We start from the raw sequence: 16,945 nt of genomic DNA on the forward strand, positions 1-16,945 counted from the left end.
CTTCACTTGTTTTTTTTCCAGTTCGTTTTAAATGCTCAAATGTTCACTCTCTCACTCTCTCTCTCCCTCTCTTTCTCTCCCTCCATCTCCTGCTTCAGGTCTCTGTTCTCTCTGTGACTCTCCAGTCAGTCAGCGCTCTCTCACACACTGGCTCACACTGGCTCTTTCTCTCTCCCCATCTCTCTATTAGAAGATGAACAGATGACTATCTTTGGATAAAGAGGAAGAGAAGAAGCATTTAATGGATTTTAAGGAAAATGCGAGCATTGTGCGTTTTCACCTGTCTGTGTGTCTGCATCGTCACTTCAGGTAAAAAACACCATCAGTAAGAATACTCTCTCTATCACTCAGACTCTCTGATCTGCTGCTCAAACTTTTGGAAAAGAAAAAAATATGATGAATAATGATAAGTGTGAGTAAAAAGTGTAATATGCCTGATGGGGAGCTGAGTGTAGTGTAGTGTAGTGTGTGTGTGTGTGTGTTTGACTTTAATCAGATTTAATGGGGACACAACCACTCAGTCTCTTGACTCGAGCTTGCTTTCACACTTTAATTTATTTTTTATGTAGTCAATTCTATTACAATAGTTTGGTTGATAATTCAGGCACAATGCTGTAAGCTGTTAGGGTACGACAACATTTATTTTCACTTTAAAAATTAACATTATTGTAAATAATTATATTTTCATGCTTATGCCAAGAGTCGTAATGAGGATTACAGAGGTGAAAATAAAAAAGCACTGCAGCACTTTATCATCATGTTCCTTGTAATTTTACAAGAAACAAACTGAATCCTAAATTCTTGAAAACCAACAACAAAAAATCCAAAACAGTTTAATTTGTTAAAGAGACAAAAACACTGAAGGTGACATCAGAACATCTGCTTTAGAGATATAGAGCAGAGCAGAAGGTGCACCTGGAGCAGGTGAGTGGTGATGATTACAGAGCTGCAGAAAGGGAATGATAGCACCCACTGGTGGCGAGAGACTTTCCTACACTTAATAATTCATTTAAATGGAAATGGTATCATCCACAGTGACTTTGTAATAAATCTACATCTAATCAAATATCATTAAATATTGTTATTATTTACATATAGCACATAGCGGTTAGTGCTCTGCTTTAGTCTACTCACTCACTCATCGTTTATACCGCTTTATCCTGTAAAGGTTCACTGCCTGTCTTAGGAGATTTAGGGCACCGGCCGAGGTACGCCCTAGACAGGGTGCCGGAACATCACAGGGCACACCCACACATACACACCATGGGCAATTTGTGCACTCCAATTAGCCTAATCTGCACCTCTTTGGGCTGTGGGAAGAAAACTGGAATACCCAGAAGAAACCAACCAAGCACGGAGAGAACATGCAAACCTTATGCACACAGTCCCCGAGGCGGGAATCGAACCTGGACGATGGAGGTGAAAAGTATAGTGATATAGTCTAACTGCTTTTTTTTCCCCAGATTTATCATCACAAAGGAAATTATGATGTTCTATTTAAAGGCAGCTGCTCCGAATCTCAGTTTGTTGATCTTGCAAACATTTTATAATTGTAATACTCTCACAACAAATAAATATAATTAAATAAATCACAGGAAAAAATGACAAATGTTCAATGTGAGGCTAAAAAGGTTCAAAGGTTCTAACCAGTGATGATTTTAAGCCTTAAATGTTTTATAAAATTAATTAAAACTTACTTTAATGTTAAAATGCTAAAGGTTAAGAAAGAGACATGGACTCGCTCTGATGTTCTGTGTTTAGACCCTAATTTATTAAATTTATAAAATTATGAAACATTATAAAATAATGCATATTTACATTTCATGGTTTTATATTTTGATATTTAACAGCTTAGAAGCACTTGATCATTCTGATTCCCTAAAAAAACTATATAAATGTACATATACTATACATTACCAACATCTATACAACACAGTAAAACACATTGTTTTATGTGTTTTAAAACATAAAACAATAAGAAATCCTTTAGCAGGTTTGACCTTTGACCTGAGCTGATCTGCTTTACCTCCAACCCTGGTTTCATCAACTATTAAAATATCTTAATTTTTTTTCCTTTACCTTTTCCTTTATGTGTGCACATGTTTGCGTGTGATAGTGTGGCCATTACAGATGCAGTGCTACCAGTGTGAGGAGACAGTGATGAATAACGACTGTTCAGCCGCGACCTTCATCGTAAACTGCACAGCTAACATTCAGGACGCATGTCAGAAGGAGGTGATGGAGAACACACATGGTGAATATAACACTCCATCACCTGGTAACATCAAAGCTTTATGGTTATGTAGCTCACTGACACACACAAGTGAGATGGTTTAAGTGAAATCGATGGAAGGGAACAGTTTTGGACGTAGAGTGGTGTACAGTTCATCACCTCTGAGAAAATAGTTACAGTATATATGTTGATTCATCCTGTAATAAGTGTGTTGGCTATCTGGAATGCTAAGACCATCACCACATAGCAGGGTTGACAGGGTGGTTCTATCTTCAATCTTCTTGAGAACCTCTTGATCCAGATGTGCTTCAAGGCTGCCACCTTTGTCCCATAAACAAAAAGTCTCTGGCCTTAGGGATTGCCACACTCACCTTCATGAAGTACTTCAAAAGGTCTGTCAAGAGGCATCAAGACCCTGCTGCTCTGTCACTGAACCCCTTGTGAGTTGCATATTTTCCCAAACACCATAAACAGATGATCACCACCACCCTCCATCTAGTCTTTACATACCTGGACATTTAAATGTTTAAGTGCGAGTAATAGAGTTCAACATTCAGAACAAATATTCCACAGTGCTTAACTGGACAGCTGAGCATGCTCCGCCTGAACTCCTTCCTCCTCCCTGCTGTTGGATCCTGGACTTCCTGACTGGGAGAGACACGGAGACTAAATCATGACTGAGCAGCAACACACAACTCAAACCACTTCAAGTTTGCCAATGACACTGTTGAACTGTTGGCTCAGCAAGAATGAGTCGGCGTACAGAGAGGAAGCGCAGCTGGTCGTAGACTGGTGCTGAACCAGAAATCTGTCTCTGGCCATGAATAAAACTAAAAGAGGTGCCTGTTGACTTCATGAGAACACAGAAGGACTACTATCCACTGAACATCAACAATTTATTTAGTAACTGTGTAACACGCGTCACTCAGATGGTGTAACTATTCAGTCCGTTACAGGGTAATGACTAGAACAATCCGGAGTGTTCTAGTATTTAAAATGTTAATAAGTAGAGAAAACAGGTGATATTCATGGATATTTACAGTTTATAGATGATACACACTTATTTATTGTATTTATTCGCTTATGTATTATTCACTTTTTTTTATTAGTTTACTTAACACTCAATCAAAACTGACCTTCAAATATGAATATTGGATTTTTTTTCCCCCTAAAAGCCTGATTAAGGTGAGAATATAAATGACTCATGAATTTCAAACAGCTCTGCATTAAACTCTGATTCTCAGTTCATTTCTCACACAAAGATGACTTTACAAAGCCCAACTAACAGCATGCTTGTGATACGTCATGTGATGCAGGGGGCTGGATGTTAGGTTGGAGGTTACGAGAAGAGAAAGAAACCAGAATAGGAAATACAAAAAGAGACATACAAAAGGAGGAAAGTTATGAAGCAAGAGAGAGACAAACCCAATTAGAAAGAAACACAAAATCAGCAATAAAGGCAGCAAACCAAGAGAGAGACAGAAGGCAGATTCAGATGCTGAAATGCATACTCAAACCATGAACTATAAGCTCCGTCAGCCTTCTGCTGTTACATCAGGTGTGAAGTTTAATACAGCAGTGTCAGTAGTTAATGTGATGTTTTACACCTGCTTTCAGGACAATGAGATAGGGTGAACTGAGAGTCGAGAGTGCACCACATTCACAGAGCCCCTTTCCTCCCCAATTCACTGCCGTTTCACACTAAAGTATGGAGCGTAACTGCGCTAAACACATGCTGTGGTTATGTCTCACATTCCTGCTCTTTGATTGGCTCTTATGCCACATCGTGTAACAGCTTACCCAATTTGATATACTGTATATATAATTATAATGCAAAAGGGAGGATTTGTCGTTTAAAAATTTTCTGTATCTATTGATGCTAGACCGAACCAAGCACAAATATTTTAATGTCATTTTTAAAAAATTACACGCTGTAGGTCAGTCTCACTCCCAGCTGATCCTGTTGTTTTTTTGATACGGTAGTGCAGTGAGTGTGTCCAGTTTATAAGTTAGAAGCTACCTGTTTACTTATTTAGCATTTCAACAGTGTCACACACGTCATATCAGACCCCCATTCTGCAATGTAGGGGTCTCCCTTTTACACAGGTTTCATCTGGCTCATCACTACCTCTGCTCCCGGGTGAAACGGAAAACAATGACGACCCCCAGGGTCACCTGACCCAGCTTTGTGAATGAGGCTAGAAAGAAAACGTAAAAAGATTTGTCAAAAAAAGGAATAGAGAGAAAGATAGACTTTTAACTATCTTTTTAAAGTCATATGTTCAGAGACGATGTCTTGGTGATAATTAACTTCCATTCATCCTTGTCCTCTTTTCTATTGTATAACTTCACTAAATGTGTGAGAGAGACTGTCTCTGTGATGTCAAGTATAGTAAATGGAAATAGTTGTCTCCCTCAGGTGTGTTTTACCGGAAGGCATGTGCGTCCTACGCCACCTGTCTGATCGCCTCAGCGGGATATCAACGTTTCTGCTCTCCGGGTCATGTGGGCTCTGTGTGCATCAGCTGCTGTAACTCCCCGCTGTGTAACGGGCCACGCCCTCCACACGCACCCTCCACAGCACCCACACATAACTACACACACAGCAAACACCTCTGCATCCTGCTGCTGACTGCAGTGGCCCTGCCCATCCTCTTCCCCTGACAGTGGGTGAAGTCAAAACCCCGAACTGGACAAAACTTTAAAGGACATGATTGCGAGAGGATTACACCTTAACATTCAGAATGCATACATTTAGTGATTTCATGTCTCCGGTTTTACACTTTGGAAAATATTTTAAAAAGATAAAGTGAAAAAAGAGTAAAACAAAGACTCAAGTTTTAATAAAGAGTTTAAATTATCCTGTCTTAAGTTTTAAGTTATGTTTTTCACTGGAAGGAAAAAGAGCAAGTTTGTGTGTTTACAGGGAGCAAGTGTGATTATAGGGAGTGTGTTAGGGTATAGAGGAAGTGTGTATGAATACAGAGGGTGTGTGAGAGAGTATAGGGACTGTGTGTGTGTGTGAGGGTATAGGGTGAGTGAGTGTATGTGAGGGTATAGGGAGAGTGAGTGTGCGTGGTGTGTGAAGGTAAAAGGAGGGTGGAGTATAGGGAAATGGAGAGGTAAAGAGAGAGAGAGAGAGAGAGAGAGAGAGAGAGAGACTGGATTCTCTACAGTGTTATATTTAATCACAGTTTATTAGAACATGGCATTGAAGTCATTGGCAGTAATGAGGGACTGTTAAAGAAACAAAAGCAAACTGAGCACTATTTTGGAATAAACTCACCAGCATTAACCCTGATCAGCAGCTATACCTTAACTACACACCTCCACTACACATCTTTAACACCGCCTATTAAATTACTCAACTGATAGCTCATATTATACTATGGCAGTCACAGCAGATGAAATAATTATATTAATGCAGATAAAAATGAATAAGGATTAAACAAAAAAAAGTGTACCTTCATATCGTCAGGGAAACGATACAAATAATATTTAACTACTGTCTAATAAAAACTGTAATTAAAATGTGCAATTTGATCTATAGTTAGAAGTTAAACTGGAGGCTAATCCCTCAGTATATTTACAAACATTAATGGATCTACTACTTTACTCAGTTTTATGTCCAGTATTACATTTAGGTGTCCAAGGGAAAAAAAAAAATTATATATAGCAGAGAATGGTTTATATATATATATATATATATATATATATATATATAAAATCCATTCTCTTCAACAAAAAAAAACCTAAATTATAATAATATAATAAAATAATAATTATGTTGATAATTAGGATATTTAGAATTAGGATCCTTAATAAGGATGTTTAAGACTTACACATTACCCAGGGTCACTGCACAGCCTCAACACCAAAACTGTCAAAAACTAAAATAAAATTAAGACACCTGCATACAAAATCGGAATAATTCCAATGCATAACTCAGCTGATAGACAAACTTGTGACGCAAGAACTGCAGATCACAGATTCTTTTTTTTTTTTTTTTGGCCAAATGATGCACTTATTTCTTCTCTTTCTTCTTGTCCTGAAACAAACAGAACAAATTAAACATCACATTAATAATTAGAACTAAACAAAACATGTTCAGCTATAAAATATTTGAATGTAATAAATGATGAAAAAGCGTTTAATCCAAACCTTTGACTAAAATCAGTAATTAAAGCTTTTCTGTGTTTTTAAAGAATGCATTAAAGTGATGTTCAGACAGCCGGCTGTAGTCTGTGACTCAGGGTGGACTTTCCATTCAATTTAATCTAATATTTGGATGTTGTGATTGAAATGAAAAAGCAAAAACATTTATTCTCTGATTTGTCTGCTAGATTTCCTCAAGGTTTTGAAGTAATAAAATACTAAAGTATCTCACACACACTGAAATGCTGCGTAGCCCATGCTGTTGATTTGGTTAAACGCAATGTCACATATGTAGTGACCATCTCTTATTCCTGACAATCTTTTTGTGCCGGTCCAGTAGATGGCTGTATAGCACCGACCGCTCAAACGCAAAAAAAGTTGTACTCTTTCAGAAATACAGTTCTGAATGGAACATGAAAGCAGTTTATCTTAAAAAAAAAAAAAAAAAAAAACCTGATTACTGCATGAACAATTAAATCAGTGAGCTCCTATTCATATTGACGAGAACATGGTTTATTGTGTGTGCGTGCGTATGTGTGAGAGGGAGATATTAATGCATTATTAGACTAAATTGGGCAGGGTTAGCGCACCTTCTCATTCATAGCCATCAGGATCATGAGCTTTCTGAAGATAGACACAAAGTCCATGAAGAGATCCACACAATGCCTGCAGAAAAGATAACACAAAACTTAACACACAAAACACACTAATAGTGTGAAAAACTTTACATGACTAAAAAACGTTAGCTGTTCTATACAGAGGTGTGGCTATGTAATACACTTATATATCTTTAGAGGGACATGCGGGTAAGATGGTTTGAGGACAAAGTTAGAGAGACTAGATTAAGATGGTCTGGGCATGTAGAGAGCAGAAATATATCAGGAGAAAAATGTTAGAGATGGAGCTGCCAGGCAGGAGGAGAAGAGGAAGGCCCAAGAGGAGGTTTTTGTATGTGTTGAGGGAGGACATGCAGGAGCTTGGCATGACAAGGGAAGATGTGGTAGACAGAGTTACATGAAGACAAATGGTCTGCTGTAGCAACCATTAACTGGTTAACCAAAAGAAGATCTTCTATCTACCATTCTTCTTTGTAATTAATAAGTGTATAACCAAACGTGTGATTGTTCTATATGAAGTGAGCTTTGTTTAGAGCGAGCACTTGCTCTCCACTACACAACGCCAGCCTCACACATCATCCACTCGACTCAGCCCTTTATAAGATCAGAGCGTAAAACTCACTTACCAGATGTAGTCTTTATCTCCCATCTCTGCTTTCTCAATGATCAGCTGTGTGTCAAACAGCACAAACCCGCACATGATGGCCAGAGTGATGTAGAGATTAACCTGAACACAGACACACACAAATAACAACTCTTTTTTTAAGATGACTCTCCTGCCTTCTCAGTGTCCACACACACTGAGAAGAACTCCAGCTTATAGATTATAGTCATTTACATAGCTCTTAACTACAACAGCTCGGTGATCACCTTAAAGAGCGCGAGGGAGCCGACGAACACGTTGAGGATTGAAATCAGCAGCATGATGGACAGGCCAGACAACAGGGTGCCTGAGAGAAGAAACACAACACACATGTTACACACACACTACACCACACACTACACCACACACTACACCACACACTACACCACACACTACACCACACACTACACATACACTACACATACACTACACATACACTACACATGCACTACACACACAGCAAAAGCAGGATAGACAGGCCAGGCATCAGAGTCCCAAATTGCAAGTGTTCAAAAATACAAACACGGCCCAAAAAAAAAGAAACGATGAAAATCAGTCAAAAGACTGAAAAAAAAAATAGTCAAAAAAATGTAACAGACAAGCAGTGCAAGAGACAGAAAAACAGGGAGAGAGAGGGAGAGAGATGCTGAGAGACGGGTGGGAGCAGGGGGAAAAAAAGAGTGAGAAATACAGACAGGGAGAAACAGACAGGCAGGTGTGTAAATGAGATGGACCCAGGAGGATCGGTGAAGCTACAGGGAGCAGAGGTAAAGAAGGTGCAGGATTTTAAGTACTTAGGGTCAACGGTCCAGAGCAACTGAGAGCGTTCAAAGGAGGTGAAGAGGCGGGTACAGACAGGTTGGAATGGGTGAAGGAAAAGTGTTAGGTGTGTTGTGCGATAAAAGAGTATCAGCGAGAATGAAAGGAAAGGTGTACAGGACAGTGGTGAGACCAGCGATGCTCTACGGCTTAGAGACAGTGGCACTGAAGAAAAGACAGGAGGCAGAGTTTGAGGTAGCAGAGCTGAAGATGTTGAGGTTCTCTTTGGGAGTGACAAGGATGGATAGGATCAAGAATGAGTTCATCAGAGGGACAACCCACGTTAGATGTTTTGGAGATAAAGTCAGAGAGGCCAGATTGAGGTGGTTCAGAGGAGTGATGGTGAATATATCGGTAGAAGGATGCTGAGGTTGGAACTGCCAGGCAGGAGGTCTAGAGGAAGACCAAAGAGGAGATTTATGGATGCAGTGAGAGAGGACATGAAGTTAGTTGGTGTGAGAGAAGAGGATGCAGAGGATAGGGTTAGATGGAGGCAAATGATTCGCTGTGGCGACCCCTGAAAAAAAACAGCTGAAAGACAAAGAAGAAGAAGAGAAACAGACAGGCAGGAAAACAGAGACGGGAAGAGTGGCGGGTTAATGCATTTGTTGAGGTTTACCTCCAAGGAACAGGTAACTCCTGCGCTGAGCGTAAAGAGCACTCAGAGTGAAACAGACGAAAATGGCCGAGGTGCCTAGAAACGCCGTAACGATGATGCTGCACACAGACACACACATCTAAACTTTTAACTAAACAAATTATACGTTAGCACATTTTACTTCATTAAAGGGGACAAATTGTGAAAAAATTTAATTCACTATTTGGTTAAATTCACATTTTAGCTGCTCCTCAAAAAACATGAGACCACTGACAGTATTCTTATTCAAAATTATGGGAAATTGAATCTGGAACCTTCTGGTTCATAGTCGAACACCTTAAAGGGGTCATACAGGCCTACATGCACGTTTTTAAGCTGTTTGGACTGAACTGTGTGTTAGGAGAGTGCGTACACAACCACTCTACGATGATAAAGAGCCGCTCAGTGATTTTCTTTTCGTTTATTAAAATAACATGCCCCTTCTGAAATTAGGCCAATCTCAAATGCCTTGCAATGTGACGCCACACCAAAAAAGGCAACTCCTACTATAGTTGATTGACACTGGTGTTTTAGCAAAGACCCGCCCCGAGTGAGAAGAAGCTGTCGGCCATTGTTTTATCCTTATGAACTAAGCTGACATCAAATCAAACAGACTGGCACACAAGACAATGACATCATCGGCACAAAAGATGATGTTACAGCTAGCCAAAATCTCGTCCACACAACATCACTGAAAACAGAGTTTTGGAAAATCCTCACTTTGGACAGACTTTTCCAAAAGCAACCAAAAGCAAATGCAAACTATGTGTGTACATGTGGACGAAAGGCAAAAACCGCAGATAAAAATCTAAGTTTTTAAAAATGGCTACGTGTGGAGGCATGGCCTGAGTTTCATCATTAAGTATGTTCATGTTTTAAGTACTGGAGTTCGCACATCTGTCAAAACGTTATTGCTCACTTGTTTACACAAAACATAAATACATTTTCTAAGTTTCATCATTCTAATTACAATCATTATAGCAGCAGAAATACATCTCGATGGCTAGAATTCATGCTATCAGGTAATGTTTCACCCCTCTACAGATGTGCCCACAGCTGTCAAAATGACATTACTGTCGTCAATGACACTACTGACTTGTTTATAGCCCAGAATTGAATTAGTCAATGTTAGCCAATCATTCTTTATGTTATAGCAAGGGAAACATCCCAATGAACAAAAAACATTTTTTTGTATGTTCTTACACACACACAGTCAGCAGTTATGTATTCTGATGGACAACCTTGTGTGACTGCAAAATGTCACTATGGAGAGTTTGGAGGCTGGGTCAGTGGTTGTGTCCCCACGGGCATGGGTGATCCTTAGTGCCACTGATCCTGTCACCAGTTTACTGGGGTATATTTGATAATCAATGGAAATGTGTTAATGTTGTGGCTAATGAGTGTATGTTGTCAAAGTATTTGTAGACATATAATTGGGACAGACCATTAGGTACTAAATTAAGGATCTACCTCTTAAGGTCTTGAAACATAATACAATAAGTAGTTGTATATTTTGTATTTCTATTTAAAACAGCATAAAAAAAATAATGGCCTGTTTATAGCATGATAAAATAAATTTAAAAAAAAAAACATTTTATAATAAGAAAATTCTCCGTGTCGTTCTTGACATTTACTAATCCGCATGCAAGCTTTTTGTAATTGGCAGTAACGGATTAAGATACACCCAAGGAATAGCTTGTTTTCGCAAAGCAGTAAAAAACACATTATGTGAAAATTATTTCAGATGTCGCATTAAAACCAAAACACACGAGAAACTAAGACTTGTTACATTTAAAATATAGTAAAATATGGGAGCAATGAAAGTTTTACGGTGGTAGTTTTACTGTGTGTTTGTGTGTATGAAATACCTTGGGTTGATCTTAATGACAAAATCCATGACAGGCCCGAGTCCAAGTCCTGTAACACACGCATACACGAGACACACATTAATGACAGTAACTGGAATCCAATTACTCATGGCACTGCAGAGTTTTGGATTGTACCAGTAACTTAATAGCTTCAGCACACCACACCGTCATGGTGGGTTATTTCATTGTAAGTGCAGCACTTCTGAGTAATGTTGAGGAGGGAAGTTGTGATAAGGCAGTGAACCTGTGAGGAGGGCGAATGCAGAAAGAATAGCGAGTCTCTTCTTTTCCGTCTCGGGGTTGTGAGGAGTCACAGAGAGCCATGTCATCATCGCCAGGGAACCCAACACTGACAGCAGTCCACCCTGGCATCACACACACAGTTCATTAATGTAAACACAATTCTAATGTGTATTATTAATACTGATGAATTAGAATAGGTGTTTTCACAATCAGGATTTTCATTAGTTAGTCTGAAGACTCTATCCCGATAGTTTGGAGTTTTTTTTAGTTTGGATGGTTTACCTGAAACAGACGCAAGATGACGTGAACATATGCTCCGGCTGCTGCCATGAACATACACATTGACAAAGTGGCATAGACATTCTTCAGGTGCTGCTGAGTGGAACGCGAACTGAGGAGAAACAAATCAACGCTCAGGATTAAAGACACAAAATTTTAAACCTCCACTTAAAATATAAAAAAATACAAATGTGTGTGAGACTGTGTGTGTGTGTGTGCGCGAGAGAGAGAGATTTACTTACATCTGAGAGAACTTAAAGATTGCGTTGAAGTTGATGTTGCGATCAAACACATTCATCTTTCCTCTGTGCAGTTATCGAGCACCTACACTTGGGAAATCATTTCTTTAGTTCATACAGTATTTAAGGAAACCGTAATCGTGCGACTCCTCTTCACACTGAATCATGTTCATACTGACTCCTCTACATACTGAATCTTTTTCCATTCTGACTCCTCTACATATAGTGGTTCCCCGCCATACAAATTGAATCAATTTTTTTAGGCATTTAATATGGGGCAAAGTAGGGGTGGGCGATATACCGACATGATTAACCAGTAGAAATTTGTCAACCGATAGAGATTTTGGTCTATCGTTTTAATCGCGATTGAGATCACGTGACACTGCACTTTATGTAACCACGCAATACACATTCACTTCTATGGGAAGCCAAACACATCTAAAGTGGGACGAAACCGTGGCACCCGATTGAGCTGGCGCGGGCAGACCAAATATCTGCACGGCCCAGTGGACTGCGTGGACTGCAGAAAGTCAACTCCGACCCTGCAGCAAGAGCAGAGTATCTTGCAAGGAAAAGAGAGAGGTAAGGGGAAAAAGAGCTTCTGTAGCAGTAAGCTAGAGTCACTAGAGCTTCAGAAAGTAGGAGACCAGGGTAGATCAAATAAACAGTTTAGACTGTATGCTTTATTCACAAGTTCTGACGCGTATCTTTCTTGTTACACAGTGTTACAACAACTTATTTTACTGTATCCTTTAGCTTACAGTATCACGGTCAAAAGCTTGTGTTCTCCACAACTTTCTGTATCCTTCCGTGTCTTAACAACAACTTACAACTAATGTGCATGATAGACATGCAGCTACACAACTGTGGGATGATGTCACAGGCCAATTCATCAAATGATGTCACAATACAACTTACGAGTATAATAAGTGCTTAAACTAATAAACTCAATGGACTTAATGTATAATGCTTAACTAACAAATTGAAATAAAATAAACACAACAACAAATTACAAGAATGAAATATGGCCCTTACAATGAGAAAAGAAAAGGGCCAGAAAAAGAAACTTATTATTTGTGATATTTGAATGTTGAAAGGTTAATTTAGATGCAAGTAGTGTTCAATCCCTGTCCAATAAATCAAAAAGGTTCCAAAAAAGAGATTCTTTACTCAGCTTCTTAAGTTCTTGAAGCATTTAATGTGTGTTGCAATAAAAATTATATAATTTTAAATGTTAATGTCCTTCTGATTTGTTATATTTAAATGTTGGAATGTTATTTGAATTAAAAAAGTTACATTTTCTTTTGTCTTGAACTCTTTGTGTACATTTTAACTGAAATTTTTATACCTGTGTTTTTCTTATCATTTGGGGCGACCATATGTCATGTGGGGTAACCAACAAATGGCAATAATTACACTAAATTCATAACCAAATATCCATCAGTTTAGCCTCAAATATTAATCAGTGGTATGGTATTGTTAAATGTGTAATATCTGTATAAATGCTAATTCAGTTTTTTGCTTTTGAAGTAAAAATCAGTATTGTAACTGGATAATGAGGGAGACTCTAATATTATATAATAAACTTGTGAAATAATGGTTTTCATAAAATGAAAGGGCACTAATGTTTATCTTTCTTCATCAGTTTATCTACTTACTGATATGATTTCAACTAGTCTTAATGATACATAAAAATATTAATTTTGAGATATATTACGGTCGCCTCAGATGACTTTTTTAAGGCTATGTATTATTAACTTAAGTGCAAAAACACTAAAATGTAAAATTTTTTACTTTTCTTTATAAAGGCACGTGTACACTACATTCCAAATGTTTAGAAAATGGCCAAACATATCCATATTTTTGGTATTTTAAAATTGGCCTATTAAAAAGTCTTATCTGTCAATGATCATTCCAATAAAGACTGACATGATGACATGCCTCTGAAGTTTGACTTTTTGCACCATTGAAATACTTATAGGCAACTAGTTATCATATCTTCTTCTCCATCAAACATGTTAATGATCAGTAGTACACATGTATGGTTCCTTTAATGTATTTGCATTGTACTACAGTAAAATGCATTCCATATACTGTATATGGCAATTGCCATATACAGTATCCCAAACCACTATGGCTGTTAAAAAATACAAACAAAAACAACAACACATTTTTCTTTTTTTTAAATGAGGTGTTAGTTCAGTATATAGGCCCATGGCATAGCCTAAGCTTTTATCTTTAATGCTTTTTCCCCCCCTCACGTTACTTTTACTTTTATACTTTAAGTAGTTTTAAGTAGTTTTGATATATACTTTTACAGTTTTACTTGAGTAAAAAGCTTGAATTGATACTTCAACTTTTAAAGAAGTCTGTTTAAACCATAGTATCGATACTCTACTCAAGTAATGAATGTAAATACTTTTGACACCACTGATTATTTTTATATAGGCCTAGTTATAAATTCACTATTGATTTACAAATGTTTTGATATACAAGCACGCTTTCGGAAACGAATTATGCTCGCAATCGAAGGTTCCACTGTATAGACATTAAACCTCACTTATGTTTACCAGCTACTTTAAAAATGAAACTAAAAGTGGCTTTCTTTTCTTCTTGCTGCTGTGCTTGCTAGCATTCATGGAAACCATGGTGCTATGTATTCACCCAATCTTGTACAAAACATTAAAATAATAATAATAATAATAATAATAATAATAATAAATAGAATCGTTTGTATGCCAAGGTACCATTGTACTGATTTCTTTCCACATTGAATCATTTCCATGGTAATGGTGAGGAGTCAGTATGGAAACGTTTCTTTTCCTCATTCTTCATATCAACACTTTCACTTTTCTTACTGCACCTAGCTCTTACCATTTAAATAGTGCTAAATCTTTACTTTACTTATCAACACTGTGAGATTTCAGACTACCTTGATCATTCAGTGTGTGTGTGTGTGTGTGTGAGAGAGAGACAGAGAGAGAGAGAGAGAGACACTAAACAGTTTGAACTTTAGTGTGCATGGCGTGGTGTTCAGGTCAATTATTAACACACTGGGCTGAGAAGTAAAAGCTGTGTTAATAGACAGACTCGTGTGCGACGAAAAATGTATATTAATCTAAACTCTTTCGTAACTGTGCGCGTGTAGACTTTAAATGATTTGATTCGGTTTAAACTCTGCTCTGTGGGCGTTTACTTCTGCTTTAGCATTAGCAGGCAGGTTAAATTTCGGATTACTTTGTGCCGCCGGAGCCAACAAACACACATTAAAACTGCAAACCGCTGTTCTAAACACATACGTGTTTATCGTCAAAACCATATTTAAATCCTTTACATCGTTTTAAACTGTAGTCAGTCCGGTTAGCGTTAGCAACTTTAAGCTAGCAGGTGTCAATCCGTGACGGTTTGTTATTACTGTAAAGCGCTGACGCTTCTCGAATTTTCCTCACAAACAGCTGCGATTTTGTCGGGCTGTTTAATAAAAATAACTCAAGTGGTAATCAAGAAGTGAAGTAAAATTGTTTACCTGAGTGGATTGTTTGTTTGCAGTGGTCGCTGTAAGCTTTCGATCTGAGCGGCCTCGTACTGTTTTCGAAGCTGACGAAGAATTAGCTGTGAGTTGCTACTGTTACGTCTGAATCCGGAGCTCGTGCGAAGCGGAAGGGGCGGGACGCCAGGGTCAGTTCCCTGAGTGTGACGTAATGACATCCCCAATGACGTGACCAATCAGCACACTGCGGCCCGAGGAACACGCGCGGTATACATGCTACACGGTTGTTATTTTTGAGTGGAGTGGCCAAGAAAAAGCACAATTTAACTGAATTATGATGTAAATTTATCCTATTAGGGCACTTTCCAATAAATTGCTAGGCCGTAGACAGAGACTTTTTTTTTAGTATCAGAGATTTATTGTTTGTGTACAAACAACAATTTATTGAAATAGCCTACCCCTATTTAACAGGGAAAGAGTTTGTACAGTAGAATTAGATAAAAGGTTAAAGCTAAAAAAAAAAAAAAAAAACAAGCTGAAGGCCATGGACATTTTTGCATGTCTTTCTGTATGCACTCTTTGCCTAAATTATTAATGAAAAGAAATTAAAATTTGTAAGGTTGAGTAACTTATGTCTTGATCACGCTAAGTTCTTTTATAGTCATCCAAATACATGTTCGGTAATCAGAGAGTAAATTATATATGAGATATCGAAAAATAAGATCAGATTAAGATTAAGTTTTGTCCTAAAATGACTCTAGCGTATTAAAAATCACTTCAGCGCTGTTATTAAGTGATAAATATATTAACTAATGGCAAAATTTTATTCAGTTCTGTCCAGCGGTTGTTTTAAGATGTGCCTAAAGTTTGATGCATGCGCAGTATGCTGTCAAAACTTGCAAAACTACTCATAAACTCACCTCTAATCAACATTTTGATTGCATTCATTGTGCAGATTCAACTTCAGGCAAATACATGCATACATAAACTGGCTGAAGTGACATACAGACAAAAAAATGTTCTGAGACTGGTTTTGGGTCCTCCAAAGTATAAAATGTAAATACTTTATATTATCAAAAAATCAACTTCAATGTCATTGTGAGAAGTACACATACAGAGCCAATGAAATGCAGTGAAATTCTAACCAGAAGGGCATAAGTGGGCATTTGCAATAAATAGCAATGGGTTCATGTGTACGGGGTGAAAGTGATCGCTGTACAAAAGGTGCAGTAGGTAATTAAGATCAGAATCAGAAAGAACTTTATTGCCAAGCTGAAGGGACAGAATAAAGCTTTATTGCCAAGAAAAAGAGGTGGGTTTGCACATACAGGGAATTTGCAAAAGTTCAAGGAGAAGGTGACTTGGATGTGAGGTGAACAACGTGGTTTTCTGAGCCCTTTTCTCCATGCTGGATGTATGCAGTTCTTGATGGGTGTATATAGTAATATACAGTATAACTAAAAACACTGTGCAGTAGATAGATATTTCTGAAAGATAAGATTCTTAAACAACATTTTATACCTATTTAAATATACTGTATGATGTGTGTCTATACAATATAGTATATACAGAATAAATATGAGTTGTGCAATGAGAATAAGCTATGGATGGTTCAAATATGCATACTGAATGAAGCAATGCAGTATAGACAGTATTTTCTTTGCATCATGGATGTACTTACCTATAAGTTTTATTCCATAAATCATTGACAGTTATGGATAA

General features: G+C 37.9%; 2 protein-coding genes across 2 annotated transcripts; one reads left to right on the forward strand and one right to left on the reverse strand.

Annotated features, from left to right (window-relative positions):
* Positions 1-151: 151 nt before the first annotated feature.
* LOC128511600 (ly6/PLAUR domain-containing protein 1-like) lies at positions 152-5,337 on the forward strand. The gene is made up of 3 exons (XM_053484530.1): positions 152-309; positions 2,117-2,254; positions 4,653-5,337. Exons 1-3 carry the CDS (start codon positions 258-260, stop codon positions 4,895-4,897), a joined length of 435 nt encoding a protein of 144 aa, XP_053340505.1. The 5' UTR covers positions 152-257; the 3' UTR covers positions 4,898-5,337.
* Positions 5,338-6,885: 1,548 nt separating this feature from the next.
* tegt (testis enhanced gene transcript (BAX inhibitor 1)) lies at positions 6,886-15,378 on the reverse strand. The gene is made up of 9 exons (XM_053484695.1): positions 15,260-15,378; positions 11,737-11,818; positions 11,498-11,606; positions 11,217-11,337; positions 10,973-11,021; positions 9,087-9,184; positions 7,876-7,955; positions 7,632-7,732; positions 6,886-7,054 (listed from the first exon to the last, which is right to left on the reverse strand). The coding sequence occupies exons 2-9, from the start codon at positions 11,790-11,792 to the stop codon at positions 6,970-6,972; spliced, it is 699 nt and encodes a 232-aa protein (XP_053340670.1). The 5' UTR covers positions 11,793-11,818; positions 15,260-15,378; the 3' UTR covers positions 6,886-6,969.
* Positions 15,379-16,945: the final 1,567 nt, after the last annotated feature.

This window comes from Clarias gariepinus, chromosome 23, assembly GCF_024256425.1.
Source record: "Clarias gariepinus isolate MV-2021 ecotype Netherlands chromosome 23, CGAR_prim_01v2, whole genome shotgun sequence".
In the NCBI taxonomy this organism is placed as follows: Eukaryota; Metazoa; Chordata; class Actinopteri; order Siluriformes; family Clariidae; genus Clarias; species Clarias gariepinus.